The sequence below is a fragment of the Euphorbia lathyris genome, chromosome 3, assembly GCF_963576675.1.
Source record: "Euphorbia lathyris chromosome 3, ddEupLath1.1, whole genome shotgun sequence".
Classification (NCBI taxonomy): Eukaryota; Viridiplantae; Streptophyta; class Magnoliopsida; order Malpighiales; family Euphorbiaceae; genus Euphorbia; species Euphorbia lathyris.
In genome coordinates, this window is record NC_088912.1 from 79455496 (window position 1) to 79476421 (window position 20926).

The 20926-nt window shown below is 33.3% G+C and overlaps 4 protein-coding genes across 10 annotated transcripts; 2 read left to right on the forward strand and 2 right to left on the reverse strand.

Annotated features, from left to right (window-relative positions):
• The first annotated feature begins 2895 nt into the window (after positions 1-2895).
• LOC136224196 (uncharacterized) lies at positions 2896-5013 on the forward strand. Its single transcript, XM_066012463.1, has 2 exons — positions 2896-4636; positions 4777-5013. The coding sequence occupies exon 1, from the start codon at positions 3341-3343 to the stop codon at positions 4280-4282; it is 942 nt and encodes a 313-aa protein (XP_065868535.1). The 5' UTR covers positions 2896-3340; the 3' UTR covers positions 4283-4636; positions 4777-5013.
• A 380-nt stretch (positions 5014-5393) lies between these two features.
• On the reverse strand, positions 5394-8666 carry LOC136221726 (putative clathrin assembly protein At2g01600). Of its 7 annotated transcripts, none has more exons than XR_010685284.1 (7): positions 8424-8666; positions 7818-7872; positions 7142-7282; positions 6939-7019; positions 6758-6838; positions 6140-6288; positions 5394-5809 (listed from the first exon to the last, which is right to left on the reverse strand). XR_010685284.1 is itself a non-coding variant. In XM_066009161.1 (6 exons), the coding sequence occupies exons 3-6, from the start codon at positions 7181-7183 to the stop codon at positions 5618-5620; spliced, it is 396 nt and encodes a 131-aa protein (XP_065865233.1). In that variant the 5' UTR covers positions 7184-7282; positions 7818-7872; positions 8424-8666; the 3' UTR covers positions 5394-5617. The 7 variants fall into 7 exon arrangements, 2 of the variants coding, with proteins under 2 accessions (XP_065865233.1, XP_065865234.1); XR_010685282.1 differs by having other exon boundaries at positions 5394-5901; XR_010685285.1 differs by having other exon boundaries at positions 6136-6288.
• An 8129-nt stretch (positions 8667-16795) lies between these two features.
• Positions 16796-18710, forward strand: LOC136224409 (uncharacterized). Its single transcript, XM_066012736.1, has 2 exons — positions 16796-18420; positions 18560-18710. Exons 1-2 carry the CDS (start codon positions 17275-17277, stop codon positions 18650-18652), a joined length of 1239 nt encoding a protein of 412 aa, XP_065868808.1. The 5' UTR covers positions 16796-17274; the 3' UTR covers positions 18653-18710.
• A 374-nt stretch (positions 18711-19084) lies between these two features.
• On the reverse strand, positions 19085-20132 carry LOC136224410 (protein OXIDATIVE STRESS 3-like). The gene is made up of 2 exons (XM_066012738.1): positions 19658-20132; positions 19085-19499 (listed from the first exon to the last, which is right to left on the reverse strand). The coding sequence occupies exons 1-2, from the start codon at positions 19930-19932 to the stop codon at positions 19235-19237; spliced, it is 540 nt and encodes a 179-aa protein (XP_065868810.1). The 5' UTR covers positions 19933-20132; the 3' UTR covers positions 19085-19234.
• Between the last annotated feature and the right edge of the window lie 794 nt (positions 20133-20926).

The window sequence follows — 20926 nt, forward strand, 5'->3', positions numbered from 1 at the left end:
GTATCATGATTTTCGAGTCCGACGTCCCAAAGAGCATCGAAGACGGGTCCCAAAGTCCCGCAACCCTAGCATTATTTTGTAGGTTTAATAGATGTATATATATCTAGGACTGTCCCCGTGTTGTATATCCTAGTTTGGAATTTTGTATCCCCCATTTATCCATTCTTTGTAAATATGTAATTAATTTAATTATTTACCGCTTTCCATAACATTCATATCCACATTAATTAATTAACTGTAGTACCATTCGAAGTAAATCAAGTAAAAAAAGTTTAAGTCAATTCAACATTAGATATGAGTAAGTGAATGTCTCGCACCTATCTCTAAAGGGTGTAGTAGATGAGCGCTTAATCTACTATTTCAAATTTCTCAATCTAGTGGATAGAGTGACGACTTTATATCATTCAACTATAAGCTATTTAATGTCACATTTCACCATAGCTATTGCTAGAATGCGTGTATCCCGAGGATGACTCCAGGTGATGTCGCCTGTTCGGAAAAGTATCGTGCGCTCACACTGACAAACAATATTTTTAAATGGTTATAATTAATAGAGGTAGAACCCTTTAGGATTTCTATTGATCAATCAGAGTATGAATACCCAAGAGTTTACAAAAAAAAAAATCCCTATAATTATGCCTATGATTATGGTATTATCACATTATGGTATTATCACATTACTATAATTATGCTTATAATTATGGTAATGTGATAATTCTATTTATTATTACATTACTATAATTATGCCTATAATTATGGTAATGTGATAATTGAAAATCAATCAAATAGTAATTCCTAAATAAGATAATTACATATCTAACGATAATTACTTCTCTATTAGTTTTATTTTATTTTAAGAAACAATATGCTAGTGGTTTTATTTTATTGTAATATTTTCATATAAGAAATCAATTATTAATTTTGAAAAAAAAAATAGAATTAGTGAGTTAGGCCAATCCCTACAAGTTACCAAAAGAACAAAAAAAAAAAAAAAATTAAGAGTTTTCTTTGTGAAAAGATTCGTGACAAGATCATATTTGTGGACTAATAATGAATGTTTTAAAAAATGGATCGGAGATAGAGGCCCTGTTTGGCAAAGAGCGTTTTTAACCAACTTTAGCGGTTTGACCACTGAAACCGCTGATTGGAGTGTTTGGTGGAGAGAGATTTGGAAGAGCGTTTTGGGATGAAAACGCTAATTTTGAAAAAGCTCATTTTAGGAGCTTTTTCAATTAGCGTTTTGAGATATTAAAATTAATGGACTTATTTGACCCCAATAAATAGACTATCTCTTCTCCTGCGCCAAAATTAATGCCCTTATTTGTCTTTTTGCACAAACCGCTATTATCAATCAGCTAATTTTTACCAAACAGGTCTAACAATCAGCTAATCAAATCAGCTAACAGCAAATGTAATCAGCTAACAGCTAACAGCTAATTCCCAAACAGGGCCAGAATATGATAGATAATTTGGTTAGAGGTCAATAGGTTCGACCAATTAAATTAGATTGGTTGAACCGGGTGATATTATAAATAAAATAATATATATACAAATTGATAAATATATATAATAAAAAAAACTCAATTAAAAAAACATACATCCAAAAATTAAATAATGTGCCAGATTTTTTTAATAAACTCTTTTATGTGGGCTTATTCATTATTGTTTGAAAATTCAAATTTTCAGAAAGCTTGGAAAAAAAAAAACAGAGCCAAAAATCCTAATTTTTCAATTCATGGCTTCATCCTTAACCCAGTTGTTGTGAATTTTTATTCTCACACCTTAATACAATAGAAATCATAGAGCTATTTATGGAAGAATAGAGACACAAATCGAGTTAGAAAGTGTTACCATGAGCCTTCTGAAAAATGACTTTATGCCTTAAAAAAAAAAAGTCCAGTGACAAATTGACAAAAGTAGCATAGATATTTTAGTATCATTAAAAGGTTAAAACTTTAGTACTAAATAACTGTTTCCATAATTTTTTTGGTAATAAAATATATTTTTTCATTTACCATAATATTTTTAGTAATAAAATAATTTTTTTTCTTGAATAGAAACCAAGGTGAAATTAATTCTGGTTCGTCAGTTTTCTTCAGTTCAATGAAATCATTAATATTGACCCCAAAGTAATCTAAACGGACTAAATATCTGGCCAAACATAAGCAGGTTATTTATTGAGAAAATTACATGAAAAAACAAGTTTCAAATTTATTTTACAGTTAACTAATCCCATGAAATTTCTTTAACACACATATCAGAAATTCATCTTTTTTATTTTAGTTTTATCAAATTGGCAGTTATTAATTTAAAGTCCAGCAAAAAAATCTTTAAATTCATCAGTTTCTAATACTGATTTTCGGCCAAATTGAATGAATTTGACATAGTTATAATTTTTTTCTAAGAATGACACATTTGTAATAATTTACAAAATTAGGGTCAAATACATGAATATCATAATTAAGTACAAAATTACAACTAAGTCATATCACCAAATTTAATTCTTAATATGTTATTATTTTCTATATATTATGATTTTATACCATAATTTAAAAACTTTAGACTCCAATTCATAAATCATAAACCCTAAAAAATATATTCTAAACTTCTAATTTATAAATTTTAATCCTTAAAATATATTAAAAGTACTAATTTTACTAGTTTGACATAATCCAAAATTATGACTTGACATAATTGTAAATAATTTTTAGAATATGAATTTCTGTGTAATTTTCCCTTTTCCCTTTAATTAGCCCAAACAGACCTCAAGCAAGGCCCAAACTATATTTAGGCCCATTACGGTCTCAAAAACTATCCGTTGTAGACACACTTCTTCAACGGTCAAAAGCACTGGGATTCAAATCCTATCCCCCATACCTTTTTCATGAACTCGGTTTCATTTTACTTTCTCGAATTACACCTCTCTCTTTCTCGAATTATTCCTCTTTCTTTCTGGAATTACACCTCTCTCACTGTTAATTCCACCTCTCTCACTGTTTTCGTAGATTATTATGGACTATATCACTTCGTCGTCCTCAAATTCGAACCAAATCTTAGGAGAAAGGATCAATCGGTTTCATGACATGTTCATCCCGCCATGTGTTTTATTAATTCCACAAATTAATGAGGTTGCCGGAACTCGAACCCTCGACCGTTTGGTTCTAGAGGCTCTGATACCATGTCATGTAACCGATTGAACTAAAAGCTCGAGCTTAGACCCAATCATATATCTTATATTAATCTCGACAGATTAATATAAGATATATGATTGGGCCTTAACTATAAGCTCCAGCTTTTAGTTCAATCAGTTACATGACAAAGAGGAGTGTTAAATTTCCTGATGGTGGTTGGAGTTTTAGTGCTTTCTACCTCATACATTTCTGGTATGAATTCTCCCATATCTGCCCCTGTTGTACTTGATTTTGGTAGTCTGAGAGGTGGAGGATATCATATGAATACATCTTTGTTGTTATTTGAACCCTATGGACGGGTTATTGAAGAAGAAAGGACTATAGTTATAGATGCTGGTATGGAAGATAAGGCTAGGGTTACAACCATGCTTGAAAATGGAGAAGAAGGGGAAGGGGAAGGGGAAGGGGAAGTGGCTTGGACAGCAGGGGAAAACCAAGAAGGGGAAACAGAAATACATGCATTTATTGAAGTAATTGAAGAAGATGAAAGGATTGTTGAAGAAGAAGAAGAGTGTAATGAAATTACTGAGTTACTGGATTCTGAAGTGTCACTGATGAAATTATTGACGGTCTCTAACCAGGTTTCTGAAATACCAAGTGTTGCTATTGCACTTGAGAAAGAGGATTTTGTTCATGAGTCTTTCAAAGGAGGAATCCATGAGGCAGAAAAGATTCCAATTGGAAATGTTACTCATGTTTACAAAAATTGGGATGAAGGAGGTAGTGATACAATCAAAAGCTTTATTACAAGTATGGATACTGAATCAATTATCAAAATTGTAACTGGTCTGCTGTCAATAGTGTTGTTATTGTGTTCAATTATTACACCAATGGCACCTTCTTCAGGGAGGAGGCATAGGCGTAAGTCTAGAAAGAGTAGAAAGCCAAAAGAGAAATTCATTAGTTCTCTAATTGCTGCTGATGAGGAAGAAAAACAGCCCTTTGAGAGTGCCACTGCTCATCTTGGCATCTCCGGTTCTCTAATTGCTGCTGATGAGGAAGAAAAAAAGCCCTTTGAGAGTGCCACTGCTCATCTTGGCATCTTGGCATCTCCAGTCTATCTCAACACCAAAGCCGAGGTGCACCCGTAATTGAGTTTCTTGGTGAGCTTGAGTTTCCAGAGATGTGGCATAAAAAACAACAGGGATCTTGAGCTTTCGGAGATGAGCACATCATCTCTCAGGAGGAGTTGTGGCATAAAAAACAGCAGGGAGCCTGAGCTTTCAGAGATGAGCACATCTCTCACTAGGAGTTGTGGCATAAAAAACAGCAGGGAGCTTGAGCTTTCAGAGATGAGCACCTCATCTCTCAGGAGCTGTAGCATAAAAAACAGCAGGGTAATTGATCCTCAAGTGAGCAGCAAGCCTGTTCATGTGCCATCTCCAGCTTTCTCGCACACCTCAAATTCATATACTGATGAAAGGAAACAATCTATGAAGAAAAAGGTAAACTATAGTCTATAACAACTAACTTGTTTTCTCATTTTCATTATAATTAGAGGCTGAGAAATTCATAGATTAAGCTTTGATTTAGCATTTTGGCTTAGATAATCATTTTGTTTCCATTTGATATTGCTTTTGATCAGGGAAAGGATACAGGGAATGCAGAAGGAAAGAATGTGCTAGCAACTCCAATGAGGCGATCAGCCCGAATTAGGAATCGAGCTCTTTCACCATGATTAATCAATCTACTGAAAATTGAAACAACAGCTTTCTCAGTTGTTTAGCTCCTTAATCTACAGATATGAAACAGTTTAGTCTATTTTTTTGCTGTTTTTGAAAGAATTCAGCTACTGGTTGCTTGCTTGACCAAGATAAATTTATAATCCTAATTATCATTTTCTCAATTCTCTGAAATAAATCTGTGTATATATTTGCTTTGTTTCAATTATTTCTAGCATTTGTGTATAGATAAGAGCCTTGTCAAATATAGTTTAGCTTTAAGACAAAAGGTGTATAATGGAAATGAAAAGCTCAAGATAAAGTTTTTAGCTTCTAAATTTGAAAAAACATGGTCTTAAACCATCTGATATAAAATTTGAAAGTAGATGATGTTTTCAATTGATCATCTCTACCGGTCTTGTAATGTTTTTTAAGATCTAGCAGCAAACAGATACAAATGAAGCAAATTTCCTATGCATTCATTAAAAAGAACTTGTGCAAACATATACAAATACTCTCAGAACTCATAATCAATAACATATCCTAATGAAAAAGCAATATTTCATAAGAAACTTCCTTACAATCTCATTTCTATTCTTCAAGTGTCCTTTTTGTCTAATTTGAAATATGAAGACAAAATGGACAAAAAATTGTACAATGTTGTAGGTCAAGGTCTTATTAAGCACTCTAACAAATTACCACATGTGTCATTTTGAAGTTAGCTGGAAAATGAGCAAAACATTGTGCTCTTACAACTTGATATTTTTACTTGGATTTATTATTACCAAGTTGCTGAAGAGCTCTTTGTTGCCTAAGCTGCTGATCAACATACCCGAGGTGAGTTATCCCAACACCTTTACTGTTTTCAGAAGTTCCTTGCTCTCCGAGGCTTTTACGGGTTGCCTGAATCTGGCCGCTTATTGCATCACGCAAACACCGAAAGTGGCAGGATATAGTCTGCAGGGCAAGAGCAATGTATGGTTAGCTGCTCCACATCCAGCTATTACATCAAATGAGGACACCACAATCTATTTGTACCTCCTATCAACCTGTGATTATAGAAGATTCGGAGTTAGATCTCATAGGAAAATAGAAGGTCAAGATATTAAATTGATGAATAATAAGTGTAGGTCTAAGGCTCTGAATTAAAAAGACGTTATGGATGTATTTCATATATTGACATTATTGTCATACTGAAAGAAAAATTGAGCAATAAGCAAAATAGGGCTTCAAATGGAAAGGCAACTTATCAAAGCTTATCACAAAATAGATTTCAGACTAACCTACCTCACTTGCTGAAGCATTTAAGACATTGATATTTTTTGTTGCTAACCATTCCTTTTTCCTTTCCTCATCTTCTCTTGCTTGAATATAAACATTGTTTAATGGCTAGGTGCAGTGAGATATTAGAAGTAATATGGAGTGGGACATCAAATCTGAGGAGAGAAACTGATCTGATAAAAATGTGCTCAAGCATGTATATAGATCATGCAGAAGCATGTAAAACACATAAAGGAAGACATAAGAAAACAGAACCCTTGCAATTAAAATACAAAAGCGTAGATTTTTTTATCAAATCATGATAAATATCCCCTGCCCCTTGCAATATAGCTCACAAAGTTCAAAATTGGTCAAATCATGATAAAGCTTAGGCCTTGATTTTCAGTCTCTGTCACGACTCCCTAAATTTGATTTCAAATGATCATTAAAGTTTGTTCATCACTTTTAACTATTTTCCTGAAAGATTTGCAGATTCATAATAATAATAATAAAACATGATTCTGAATATCGTTAATTGATTGACCTAATAAACTCTAATTTTTACATATTAAGCAAAGAATATACTAAAGCCTCATGTTACTGCAACAAATATATTAATCAAGAAATCAAAGTAATTGTACTAACCAATGGCTCAGTTGGAACTGAAACAACTCTGGGTGCCTCTCTTATGTACTCTTCCATGGTTAAAAGAAAGTACTGAGGGGGCTGCGAATAGAAAAGAAAAACAATACAATTAACTGACTGCGGATTGCTAGAAGAAAATGAAACCAAGAAAAATAGTAGATTATGGCATTGTATCATATACTTCTCTCAGAACGGGAAACTGGAAGTTCCTACCAAGTTGCAGTCCTTTACAAACTTTATAAAAATCAGAAAGACTATAAGACTGCATGAAAAATAAAGAAAATTAATGCAACTATCAATTGTTATAATTAATGAGACCTCACTTTCATAGTCCCTAGTAAAATATAAGGACCACTTGCCAAAAAAAGAGTAAAATATAAATACCTTCTTTACAATATTGAACTTTTGACCAAAATCATGTAACATGAAACTGAATTAGGAATTTTTTTGCGACATGACCTGTTGGCCGGCTCGTTTGTAGACATCAAGGGCATTGATAGCCTCATGTCTTGGCATCTCAAAAAACTGCAAGCATACAAAAACTCTGATTTCAAAATAATGACAACAAAATATCATCCCATTTAACAATGCAACTTTTGCATAACAAATATACTATAAAACCAAATTACCTTATCCACAAGATTGATAATTCTATCATTAATAACACAATATATGTTAAAGCACTCATTCAATACCTGAAAATTCGATACATCAACAATTTTCATAAAATCATTACAAATATATACAGGGGGCAGCCCAGTGCACTATGCGTCCCCGCTAAGCGAGGGTCCGGGGAGGGGTCCCACCACTAGGGTGTACTAGGGGCAAGCCTTCCCGTGCCAATTTTTTGACAAGAGGCCGCTCCTAAGACTCGAACCCATGACTCTTAAAAGAATGGGATAATACAATATAGAATTACAATATATATATATAGAAGATACATAAAAATATTCTTAGAATCAATTATAATTTGTTAAAGAATGGGATAATACAATATAGAATTACAAAATTAGATAGCAATAGTACAACTACACAAGGTTAAATAACATAACAATTTTACCTCTATTTTTTGTCCAGCAACACAGTGTCTTTTGCATCATATGCTTCAAACTTTTCTGTAAGTTAAAATCAAAAGAAAATGTCAACAAAGCTACAAAATTACAACAAATTCACGAACAACAACAAACAAATTAGAAGATAGTTGCTGCAAACCATAGCATCGTCCTTCAATTACAGAAAATGAGTAAACTCACTATTATGTAATTGCTGCTAATCAATTATGAGAGGCTTTTCAAGATTTAAAACAACATTGTTTTAATGAACATTATATACTACAAGTTATCTAATCAATGGTAGGTGGATTTGTAAATTAGTAATCTAGTGCCTCTTTACTGTCTTGAACAGTTGCAGTCCGTCACTTTAAAACTACCGATCTACCAAGCATTCAGAGATTCGAACTTCAAGAGACTGAGTCAGTGTATTAACCGAACTGAAAAATGTGATTTTCGTTTGGTTCGAGACCGACTGTAGAGTAGAGGAAGACATAAATCAAGGTAACATCAATTGTTTTTTAGCCATGTATTTACTCGAATCATCCAGAACTCCATATTTCACGTCAAAATCTCACTTGAAATTTCAATTCCATGAAATTAGGATTCATACTTACATGAATGAAATTGACTCGTTATCTTAACGGAGAGAGAAGGATCGAGCTTCAAATGGCTTCAATAAAGGTCGACGAGGGACTACCGTTGTGATTGCGTTACGCGAAGCCTAGAAACAAGGAAAGGGAGCCGATGAACCGAAGTGGTGGTGACGGTGGTGCAGTCGAGGGAGGTGGGTCATTTGAGAAGAGAATGTGAACGGAGAATTTGGGCAAGTAGAAAGGGGGAAGCTAGAAATTGAAGTGTTTTTTTACCACTATAATAGTGTTAATCAAGAGCAATAATAACTCTAATTTAAAAAAGGCCGATGCTTCCTCAGCCCTCTTAACTTGTCCAAATTGGTCACTTTACCCCCTCAACTCATTAAATGTTCTATTTACCCCCTTAACTCCATAAAAATTGTATTTCTCACTCCCTCAACTTGTCCATTTATCCCTCCAACTCATAGAATGTTCTATTTACCTCCTTAACTCCATAAAAGTGGTATTTTTCACCCCTTACAATTCGTTATCGAAGCCTAAATTGATAACTTTTTTAAACGTTAAACCTATATTTATGCTATTTTGTAAGTGGAACCTAAATTGATACTTCCCCAAAAATCATAGGCCTATTTTGGTACATTAACTTGTTTATATTAATGTTCTTGTTATTTGTATTTTTGATTCGTTCTTTTTCTTTTCAACTTTTTTTACTACTATAAATGGATAAGAAATACTATTTTTATGGAGTTAAGAGGGTAAATAGGATCATAAGTGGTGAGAAATACCACTTTTATGGAGTTAAGGGGGTAAATAGGATATTCGATGAGTTGAGAATGTGTAAAATGACAAATTTGGACAAGTTAGGGGGTGAGAAATACAATTTTTATGGAGTTAATGGGGTAAATAGGACATCCGATGAGTTGGAGGGGTAAAATGACCAATTTGGACAAGTTAAGGGGGCTGGAGAAGCATTAAGCCTTTAAAAAATAGTACAATTAAGGTCCTCTAGTTAACAACTTTATTCAAATGGGCATGTTTGGTTCAGCTGTTAGCTAATAGCTGTTACGGTTGCTGTTAGCTGTTTGCAGTTGCAGTAAGCTGTTAGCTGTTGTTGTTAGCTGTTTTTTATTAGTTGTTTAATTACTAGTGTTTGGTAAAATTATATTGAACTGTTGCTGTTCGGATTTAAAATGTCTAAAATGGACATGTTTTAAATTAATCAACGGTGAAATTATAAAAGGAAAAATGTGAAAAAATGCTCACAACGTTTACAACTAGGAATAATTTTACTTTTAATGTTTAAAATGATGCAATTTTATCCATAACGCTGGCAGCTAAGAGCAATTTTACCCATAATATTAGCAAGTTGGATCGATTTCAGATATTATTAGAAAACATAGATATTTTATTTCTTATTATACAACAATTGCACATCCGGTGGTTCTAAAAAAAGAGAATTCATATTTTTTTTGTGATTTAATAATGAAATTGAAAAATTAATATTTATAAATTCGATTAAATATTGAAATTTTTTTTGTCCAATTCGTACAAAAGACAATATATTTTTTTATTTTCTTAAAAAAAATTCACGTCTAATCATATGTGTGATCTGTTACTAACGATGATAAAATCGTGCACATGTGAAGTGTAGATGACAATATTCATGACCAAGAAGACAGTTTGATAAATTATTTCTCAAATTGAACCAGCTTGTCAATGTTATGGGTAAAATTGCTTTTGGCTGCCAAAATTAAAAGTATAATTGCACCATTTTAGACGTTACGGATAAAATTGCTCATAACTATAAATATTGAGGGTGTTTTTGCACCTTATCCTATTATAAAATAAAAAATGTGTTACACATATTAATAAAAATAATCTATATAAAAAATAAAAAATTTATTGAACGCAACAAAACCTTGTTTTTCCGGTAATTATATTGTAGAAATATAAATAATATTAAAGAATAAACATATTTTGTGGAAATAAGAAGGATAATTCTGTCAATAACAACTAACTACAAACAGCTGTTTATGAAAAGCTCCAAATAAGCTTTTCGTGAAACGCTCCAAAACGCTGCAGTTTTCAGAGAAAATGCTAAACGTTGCGGTTAGATAAACCTAACCAAACACTGTATTTTCTGCGGTTTGGAGTGAAACGCTAAACGCTCATCCGAAAAGCTGAAACAAACACCCTCAAAATCGTTTAAAGTAAAAAATTTATATGTTTGTAACAACTAACAACTCTTAAAACTAACACAAGAGCCTGCCTGTTTGGTTCACTTGTTAGCTAATAGCTGTTGCGGTTGCTGTTAGCTGTTTGCAGTTACAGTAAGCTGTTAGCTGTTTGTTATTAGCTGTTTAATTACTAGTGTTTGGTAAAATTATATTGAGCTGTTGTTGTTCGGATTTAAAATGTCTAAAATGGACATGTTTTAAATTAATCAACGATGAAATTATAAAAGGAAAAATGTGAAAAAATGTCCATAACGTTTACAACTAGGAATAATTTTACTCTTAATGTCTAAAATGGTGCAATTTTACCCATAACGCTGGCAGCTAAGAGCAATTTTACCCCTAACATTGGCAAGTTAGGTCGATTTCAGATATTATTAGAAAACGTAGATATTTTATTTTTTATTATACACCAATTGCACATACCAGTAGTTCTAAAAAAACAGATTTCATATTTTTTTTGTGATTTAATAATAAAATTGAAAATTAATATTTATAAATTCAATGAAATATTGGAAATATTTTTGTCCAACTCGTACAAAAGATAAAATATATTTTTATTTTCTTTAAAAAAAATTCACGTCTAATCATATGTTTGTGATCTGTCACTAATGATGATAAAATAGTACACATGTGAAGTGTAGATGATAATATTCATCACCAAGAAGACAATTTGATAAATTATTTCTCAAGTTGACCCAACTTATCAATTTATGGGTAAAATTGCTTTTAGCTGCCAAAATTAGGGGTATGTATAATTGCACCATTGTAGACGTTAAGGGTAAAATTGCTCCTAGCTATAAATGTTGGGGGATATTTTTTCACCTTATCCTATTATAAAAAAAATGTGTTACATAAATTAATAAAAATAATCTATATAAAAAATAAAAAATTTATTGAACGCAACAAAACCTTGTTTTTCCAGTAATTATGTTGTAGAAATATAAATAATGTTAAAAAATAAACATATTTTGTGGAAATAAAAAGGATAATTTTGTCAATAACAACTAACTACAAACAGATGTTTATGAAAAACTTCAAATAGGAGCTTTTCGTGAAACGCTCCAAAACGCTGCAGTTTCCAGAGAAAATGCTAAACGTTGCGGTTATATAAACCTAACCAAACGCTATATTTCCTGCGGTTTGGAGTGAAACGCTAAACGCTCCTCCGAAAAGCTGAAACAAACACCATTTTAGACTATCATGGGCATATTTCTTAAGAGCATTTCTAAGACTCTCTCTTTAAAAAATAATATAAACAATTAACACAATGGTTTAAGAGTTACTAATACATATCATCTCTAATAATATTATTTATATTCACTTCTTATTTATTGTTTTATTATTAAAATTATTAGTTATTTGTTATTTACCAATAATGAGAGAAGAGAAACTTCGATTATTAATAAAAAATGAAATAGGGGTCACTAAGAGTGGGGAGAGGCTGTCGATTAACAGAGATGATATAGCGGCTCTTAGTGATTTGATGAGTCACTAAGAGTTTTTGGATCTGATTTTTAACTCATTCCCCTCAAATTTTAAGTTAACAGCCAAACTAAGAAGTTGTTGGAGATGCTCTAACCTTAAATGTTCCTACTTATTCAACTACTCTGGTAAGAAATCGAGGCCTTGTTGATACGAGCGATAATACATTGGAGCCATTTCATATCATTCTAGTGTTGGATCAAAAGATTGAAGCATGCTTAGGATCCCTTGATCATGAACAACATCGATTCTTCGAGCTGAACATGTACAGATGGTGGTGTGCGCGGAGCATAAAAAGGCAAACAAATATGTTAACAAACATGATTCTATTGCCTATTCTACTCGACATCTCATTGTCCGTACTTGCCCTCGGAAAAGAAATGCGTTAGACGGTGGTAGTGTGTAGAGCTTAAGGAGGCAAACAAACATGATTCCATTGCCTATTCTACTGGATATCACATTGTCCGTACTTACCCTGGGAAAAGAAATGCGTCAGAAGAATCTCAGTACGATATTGAGTGAGAATTTTCTTTTGAATATTTGTGATATATGTAAATTTGAGAAAATCTCATACTCGTCGTATACATAAGCCTTTTAAACTATGAAAACATCTTTTCAAATGTGTAGAGGCACAATATTTATTTGTATACCTTACCAAAAAATTATTATTACACTATTATAGAAAGACATGAAATTTAACGATATTTTTCTATTATTTAGGTAAATTTATTTTATTATAATTAATTGGACAATATTATCTTGTTTAGACGGTAATACTTTATTTACTTAGATGGTTAAAATTACTTCCCTAATTACTTAGATAGTTTTATTTTTATTTTAAGAAACGATATGTTATGATGTTCTTAAATAATAATTTTCCTAAGTGTGAGCACGAATGTACACATATTAACCTTGTGTGCACGTCTGATATGGTGAGAATCCGCCTGAAACACCAAGCCATGATCCTCTTTTCAAGCAGTACAACTTAGTAAGGTTAAGTGAAAGCAAGCGAAACTAAGTGAAACTATGCAAAAAGAGGGGAATTAGGTTGATCAGTTACAGTGTTGGGCCGATCACCCATCACAAGGACCGATCGCCCATGTGCCTCCCCCTTTGACTCCCCATCACCTGGTACGCATCTTGATCGAGCCTGAGGTTAATGTATACACCCCTACATGGGAGGAAGACATGTTTGAACACATCATGGTGAATAAAGAGACAAAAAATAGACCTTAAATGATCAACACTTTTAACAAGAAAAGACAAAAGAACCTACCCTTTTGCAAAAGAAAATGGGAGAACTTGAGGATTCCTATGAGCTAATGAATAATCGAGTTGGCAATGGTGCACGTGTAGAGGCTTTGGAGATCGGAGATTATCCTTTAGAGATGCCTAGTGGATTAGTTTTAGAACTTAGAGATTGCTATTTTGTACATTCCATGCGCAAGAATATTATTTCGGTTTCTATGTTTGGATATTTTTGGATTTATATTTAATACTAGACATGGTAGAATTTCTATTCAATGTGGCAATATTGTTTATGGAACTGCATTTCTTGAAAATGGTTTATATATCATTGATCTAAAACGCAGTAATTCAATTTATAACATAAATGCTAAAAGGTATAAGACTAATAAACTAAATCCTACATATATTTGGCATTGTCGACTTGGCCATATAAATGAGAAATGCATAACTAGGCTTCACTCTAGTGGAGTGGTAGGGTCATTCGACATACAATCTTATAACACGTGTGAATCTTGTTTAACAGGGAAGATGACAAAGGCACCTTTCACCAAACTGGTATAAGGGCCACAGAGCTATTAGAGCTGATACACTCAGGTGTATACGGTCCAATGAGCTGTATTGCTAGATCCGGTTTTCTGTACTTCGTTACTTTTTCAGATGACTATAGCCGATATGGTTATGTGTATCTGATGAAGCATAAATTTGAAACTCTTCAGAGATTCAAAGACTTTAAAAACGAAGTAGAAAATCAACTTGACAAGAGAGTAAAAGCACTCCGGTCTGATAAAGGGGGCGAATACTTGAGCCAAGAGTTTGACTCATTCTTGAGAGAGTGTGGGATTGTATCCCAACTCACTCCTCCTTGTACACCCCAATGGAATGGGGTGTCAAAATGGAGGAAGAGGACCTTGTTTGACATGGTCCGCCCAATGATGAGCCATTCTTCTCTCCCTATCTCATTTTAGGGATTTGCTTTAGAAAATGTTGCTCACATTATTAACAATACACTGATCAATGCATTTGAAGGAACACCATATGAATTATGGTCAGGCCGAAAGCCAAATATTTCCTTCATGAAGATTTGGGGTTGTGATGCACATGGCAAGAAATTGATAAGTGGCAAAATCGAGTCCAGATCTATCAAATGCTAGTTTGTGGGTTACCCTAAGGAAACTAAGGGTTATTACTTCTACGACCCAATTGAGAATAAAACATTCGTGGCTAGGAATGCAGACTTTTTGGAGAAGGAATTCCTTTCCAAAGAAGATAGTGGGAGAAATATTGAACTCGCTGATATTCAAGACTCACAGACTCCTGCAGCTACTGCTGAGGATGCTCCGGAAACTGATTCAGGTCCTCAAGAAATTGAGGAGGCCAAATAGTTACACATGAACCTAGAAGGTGTGATAGGACACGTCATCAGCCAGAGAGGTATAGCTTCGTCGTGACTGGTGATGGGGACTTCATGGTTATTGACCAGGAGGAGCCCAAAACCTATTAGGAGACTATTGAAAGCTCGCATTATATCATAGAATAAATCCATGGAGGCCGAGATGCATTCTATGTGTGATAACCAAATGTGGAACTTGGTGGATCCACCTCCGGGTGTTAAAACAATAGGTTGTAAGTGGTGTTTCAAACTGAAGGTCGATAATGCATTCAAGGGGCGACTAGGGGTAAAAGGAAACAAGGTAGTTCAAGGAATTGACTATGATTAAATCTTTTCACTAGTTTCTATGTTCAAATCCATTAGGATATTACTAGTTATAGCTGCATGGTATGACTATGAGATATGACAAATGGATGTTACGACCACTTATCTAAATTGAAATCTACTCGAGGATGTCTACATGACACAACTTGAGGGTTTTTGAGTATGCATGCTCCAAAGGTCCATTTATAGATTGAAGCAGGCATCTAGGTCTTGGAATCGGAGATTCAATAAAGCCATTACAAAATATGGATTCATTTAGAATCTTGATGAACCATGTGTGTATAAGAAAGTTAGTGGGAGCATATTCATTTTTTTGGTATTTTATGTTGATATATACTCCTCATTGGAGGTGACATAGCAACACTGCAAGGCGTAAAGTAGTGATTGAGTAAATGCTTCACAATGAAAGACTTAAGAGAAGTCAAAACAATCTTAGGGATCAGGATCTACAGAGATAGATCCAACCAGCTTCTAGGCTTGAGTTAGGCATCGTATATAGAAAAAGTTCTTGGAAGGTTCAATATGGATAAGGCTAAGAAAGGATTCTTGCCTATGCGCCACAGGTTGAAACTTGGTAAGAGAGATTATCCTCGGACAAAGTAGGATTTGGCGAACATTCTGAAGATTCCTTATGCATCAGATATGGAATCTATCATGTACTTGATGTTATGTACAAGGCTAGATGTTGCATTTGCACTAAGCATGACTAGTCAGTACCAGTCAGATCCCAGCGAGGAGCACTAGAAGGAAGTCAAGGCTATCCTAAACTACCTTAACCGTACTAAGGATATTTTCTTAGTGTCTGGTGGTCAAGAGGAGCTGGTAGTATCATGTTACACTGACACGGGTTTTGAGACTAATGAGGACGAGAACCAGTCACAGTTTGGTTATATTTGTCTCATGAATGGTGGTGCCATTAGTTGGAGGTTCTTTAAAAATAGCTTAATATATTTTAGATAATTACAAATATATTTTTAATAACTAACACTACCCTTTAATAACATTTGACACGTTGACAATCTCATACTTATTTCTAGAGTAAACTGATTTTCATATTATTATGGCAAAAAAAAAAAAAAAACGTCATTAGATCCCTGCTTTTTTTATTTTTTGGTTCATTAAGCGCTTGATCTTTTATTTGAATGTATTAAGTCCATGTTTATTTTTAGTTTCATTAAGCTCTTGATGACCAAATTAATAAGTTATGAATATGTAATTCTATTAAAAAAATGTTATTAACTTCATATGTACTTATTCTTGATGACCAAAATATTTTTTACAGTTTGAATTAAGGTTTTTACTGTTTTCTTATAGCTACATTACATCCAAAACTATTTTTAAACAGTAAAAAAATATAAATTTTGAATACAAATGCAATGAATAACAGTCCGTTAACCGAATTTTATATTCGAAATTACTTTTTTTTTTTGTCATCAAGAACTTAATGTATTTAAATAAAAAATCAAGAGCTTAATGAATAAAAAAAATAAAAGAGCAGACACCTAATAATATTTTTTTCTAATATGATCTAATTAGTAAATTCTGTAAAAACAAATCTATTATTAAAATATAGCGTCAACCGCTATACTTGACAAAACTAATATAAAAACTGAACTCTTTGATAATACTATTAAAATAAATAACAAAAGGAATTGATAAATAACAAAAGGATGCATGTATAATTTGTAAATTTAACTAGAAACCTGATTTACCGTGTAAATTCCTCAAAAAACTATCCGTTGCAGATACCCTTCTTCAACGGTCAAAAGCACTGGGATTCAAATCCTATATAATACCCATACCTTTTTCATGAACTCGGTTTCGTTTTACTTTCTCGAATTACACCTCTCTTTCTCGAATTATTCCTCTTTCTCTGGAATTACACCTCTCTCTCTTTCTCGATAAAATCCTCTCTTTCTCGAATTACATCTCTCACTGTTTTCCTAGATTATTATGGACTGCTCAAATTCGAACCAAATCTTAGGAGAAAGGGTCATGTCTGTTGATGATCTGCAAGATGATGAGGTCTACGAGGAGGTAGAAAGTGTTTGGAGCTTGAGAGGAGTGTTAAATTTCCTGATGGTGATTGGAGTTTTAGTGCTTTCTACCTCATACATTTCTGGTATGAATTCTCCCATATTTGCCCCTGTTGTACTTGATTTTGCTAGCTCTGGGAAGTGGAGGATATCATATGAATACATCTTTGTTGTTATATGAACCTGATGGAGGTATGCAAAAGAAGGCTAGGGTTATAGCCATGCTTGAAAATGGAGAAGAAGGGGAAGGGAAAGGGGAAGGGGAAGGGGAAGAAATTCCAGATTTCACCAATCCTCAATTGGCTGGGACAGCAGAGGAAAACCAAGAAGGGGAAGCAGAAATACCTACCTTTATTGAAGCAAGTGAAGAAGATGAAGGGATTGTTGAAGAAGATGAAGAGTGTAACGAAATTACTGAGTTACTAGATTCTGAAGTGTCACTGATAAAATTATTGACGGTCTCTAACCAGGTTTCTGAAATACCAAGTGTTGCTATTGCACTTGAGAAAGAGGATTTTGTTCATGAGTCTTTCAAAGGAGGAATCCATGAGGCAGAAAAGATTCCAATTGGAAATGTTACTCATGTTTACAAAAATTGGGATGAAGGAGGTAGTGATACAATCAAAAGTATGGATACTGAATCAATTATCAAAATTGTAACTGGTCTGCTGTCAATAGTGTTGTTATTGTGTTCAATTATTGCACCAATGGCACCTTCAGGGAGGAGGCATAGGCCTAAGTCTAGAAAGAGTAGAAAGCCAAAAGAGAAATTCATTAGTTCTCTGATTGCTGCTGATGAGGAAGAAAAACAGCCCTTTGAGAGTGCCACTGCTCATCTTGGTATCTCCGGTTCTCCAATTGCTGCTGATGAGGAAGAAAAAAAGCCCTTTGAGAGTGCCACTGCTCATCTTGGCAACTCCAGTTCATCTTGGCATCTTGGCATCTCCAGTTTATCTCAACACCAAAGCAGAGGTGCACCCGTAATTGAGTTGCTTTGTGAGATTGAGTTTCCAGAGATGAGCACATCATCTCTCAGGAGGAGTTGTGGCATAAAAAACAACAGGGATCTTGAGCTTTCAGAGATGAGCACATCATCTCTCAGGAGGAGTTGTGGCATAAAAAACAGCAGGGAGCCTGAGCTTTCAGAGATGAGCACATCTCTCACTAGGAGTTGTGGCATAAAAAAAAGCAGGGTAATCGATCCTCAAGTGAGCAGCAAGCCTGTTCATGTGCCATCTCCAGCTTTCTCGCACACCTCAACTTCATATACTGATGAAAGGAAACAATCTATGAAGAAAAAGGTAAACTATAGTCTATAACAACTAACTTGTTTTCTCATTTTCATTATAATTAGAGGCTGAGAAATTCATAGATTAAGCGTTGATTTAGCATTTTGGCTAGATAATCATTTTGTTTCCATTTGACATTGGTTTTGATCAGGGAAAGGATACAGGGAATGCAGAAGGAAAGAATGTGCTAGCAACTCCAGTGAGGCGATCAGCCCGAATTAGGAATCGAGCTCTTTCACCATGATTAATCAATCTACTGAAAATTGAAACAACAGCTTTCTCAGTTGTTTAGCTCCTTAATCTACAGATATGAAAAAGTTTAGTCTATTTTTTTGCTGTTTTTGTAAGAATTCAGCTACTGGTTGCTTGCTTGACCAAGATAAATTTATAATCCTAATTATCATTTTCTCATTCTCTGAAGTCTGTGTATATATTTGCTTTGTTTCAATTATTTATAGCATCTATAGATAACAGCCTTGTCAAATATAGTTTAGCTTTAAGATAAAAGGTATATAATGGAAATGAAAAGCTCAAGATAAAGTTTTTAGCTTCTAAATTTGAAAAAACATGGTCTTAAACCATCTGTTATAAAATTTGAAAGTAGATGATGTTTTCAATTGATCATCTCTACCGGTCTTGTAATGTTTTTGAAGATCTAGCAGCAAACAGATACAAATGAAGCAAATTTCCTATGCATTCATTAAAAACAACTTGTGCAAACATATACAAATACTCTCAGAACTCATAATCCTTGATTAGGATCTATAATCTAAAGTCAAAAATTTTGGTTATGTACACAATCATAATCTACTAAACTAAAACTCCCTCAAAGTTTCTTTTGAACAGAAGAAGGAACAGGAGGAGGCCTACTACTAGTAAAAAAACTACCTCCTCTTCTTCTACCTTGAAAAGATAAAGATGAAACACAACTTCTTGAAACCTTCTTTGATATGTTTGACTTTGGTAGTGTATAATAGCTCTTTGATGCCTTAATCTTTCTTCCCTTCTTTGGCACATCTTCAATACTTATTACTCCTGATAAAGATGTAAATGACTGAGATTTTCCTTCATAATACTTTGATAATCCTCTCCTGCACATATAAATTAGACGTTAGTGCCCGTTTTGGTAAAATTCGGAAACAGCTAAACAACAGCAAACAAGAACAGTTGAAACCGACCCTTAATTTAAGCAATTAACATACAAAAGATAGGAGCTTGATAGGAATTAGTTAAGTATGTGAGTTCTTACTTGATAGGAAGATGTGCCATGAGCTCAGACAATTGAAACAAAGGACCATTATTAGATTTTGAAGATGCATCATCCACATGATCTGATGATGATGAAGAAGAACAAACTGAGCCATCTTCATCAGTAGTTGAATTATCATCAAATGAAGATGCATCTTCATCTTCCATGATCATCATCCATTCATCTTCATTCTTTGCATTCTTATTAAACAAAAAGGAAGGAGCTTGAATCATTTTTTCTTCAGCTTTCACCATGGATGGAAGTGCAATGAACATATATATAAATCTCAGGAAAGAAAATCAGCCACATATATATTTATATAGAATAGAAGAAGAGTGTTCAATTAAGGAGAAAGAATAATGTAGTTTATCTATAGGATAATATTTAGAAAAGGGGAAAAGGAAAAGTGAAGGATGAATAAAAGAGTAACATGTGGAGAAAAGTGTATGGAGAAAGGGTACACTGTGATGTAAGAATAGAAGGTTATAGTCACAACTCATGTTGACATATATTATAGGTGTATTGCCTTATCTATAGATTCGTTATTATCTTCTCTTATGGTTTGAATTGATTGACTTTGTCTACTATTAGCAATGGAAAAGATAAGATTTATGTATTGACTCATCAATCCCTTAATTTATTTAATTAATACATTTTTTTTTTCAATTTCTTCAACTGAGAGGGGAAAATAATTATATAATTATTTTATTGCATAAAATCTCAGACTTGAGTCAAAGAGAAATTAATGATAATAAATTATAGTATTAATAATCATAATAATAACAGGGATAAGATTGTTTCTAGATTAGGCTGCTAATTGTTGTTGTTATAAATGGAAAGGACATTATTATTGTTTGAATGGATTTGTTCTGTTTTTATAATTTTAATTAGATAGACATTTTTAAAATGATAACTTAATAAAATTGTAGATATAAAGATAAGGGTTGAGGTGATACTAATGTCTTTGAGATGTATAATGTAATATATGAAAAAAAAATATTGGCAAAAAGCATCAGTAGGCTCGTGATATTATTTTTTTTTCATTAAGCCTTTAATTTTTTATTTGGATACATTAAGTGTCAGATCATTTATTTTTGGTCTCATTAAACCTTTGATGACCAAAAAATTAATTTTGAACATAAAATTCGATTGACAGACTATTATTCATTGCACCTGCATTCAAAATTTGTATTTTTTCATTGTTTGAAAATAGTTTTCGATGTGTAATGTGGCTGTAGGAAAACTGTAAAAACCTTAATTCAAACTGTA

What these genes read in the sequence shown, in the direction of transcription:
- LOC136224196 (XM_066012463.1), top strand. Translation starts at nt 3,341, where the DNA reads ATGGTGGTTGGAGTTTTAGTGCTTTCTACCTCATACATTTCTGGTATG.
- LOC136221726 (XM_066009161.1), bottom strand. Translation starts at nt 7,183, where the DNA reads ATGTTACATGATTTTGGTCAAAAGTTCAATATTGTAAAGAAG. An exon ending in AGTTCAATATTGTAAAGAAG is followed by an intron (nt 7,020 to 7,141) that starts GTATTTATATTT and finishes TTTTTCATGCAG; the next exon opens with TCTTATAGTCTTTCTGATTT. An exon ending in CAGTTCCAACTGAGCCATTG is followed by an intron (nt 5,810 to 6,757) that starts GTTAGTACAATT and finishes CTTGCCCTGCAG; the next exon opens with ACTATATCCTGCCACTTTCG.
- LOC136224409 (XM_066012736.1), top strand. Translation starts at nt 17,275, where the DNA reads ATGAATACATCTTTGTTGTTATATGAACCTGATGGAGGTATGCAAAAG. An exon ending in AACAATCTATGAAGAAAAAG is followed by an intron (nt 18,421 to 18,559) that starts GTAAACTATAGT and finishes GGTTTTGATCAG; the next exon opens with GGAAAGGATACAGGGAATGC.
- LOC136224410 (XM_066012738.1), bottom strand. Translation starts at nt 19,932, where the DNA reads ATGTTCATTGCACTTCCATCCATGGTGAAAGCTGAAGAAAAAATGATT. An exon ending in ATGGCACATCTTCCTATCAA is followed by an intron (nt 19,500 to 19,657) that starts GTAAGAACTCAC and finishes TTATATGTGCAG; the next exon opens with GAGAGGATTATCAAAGTATT.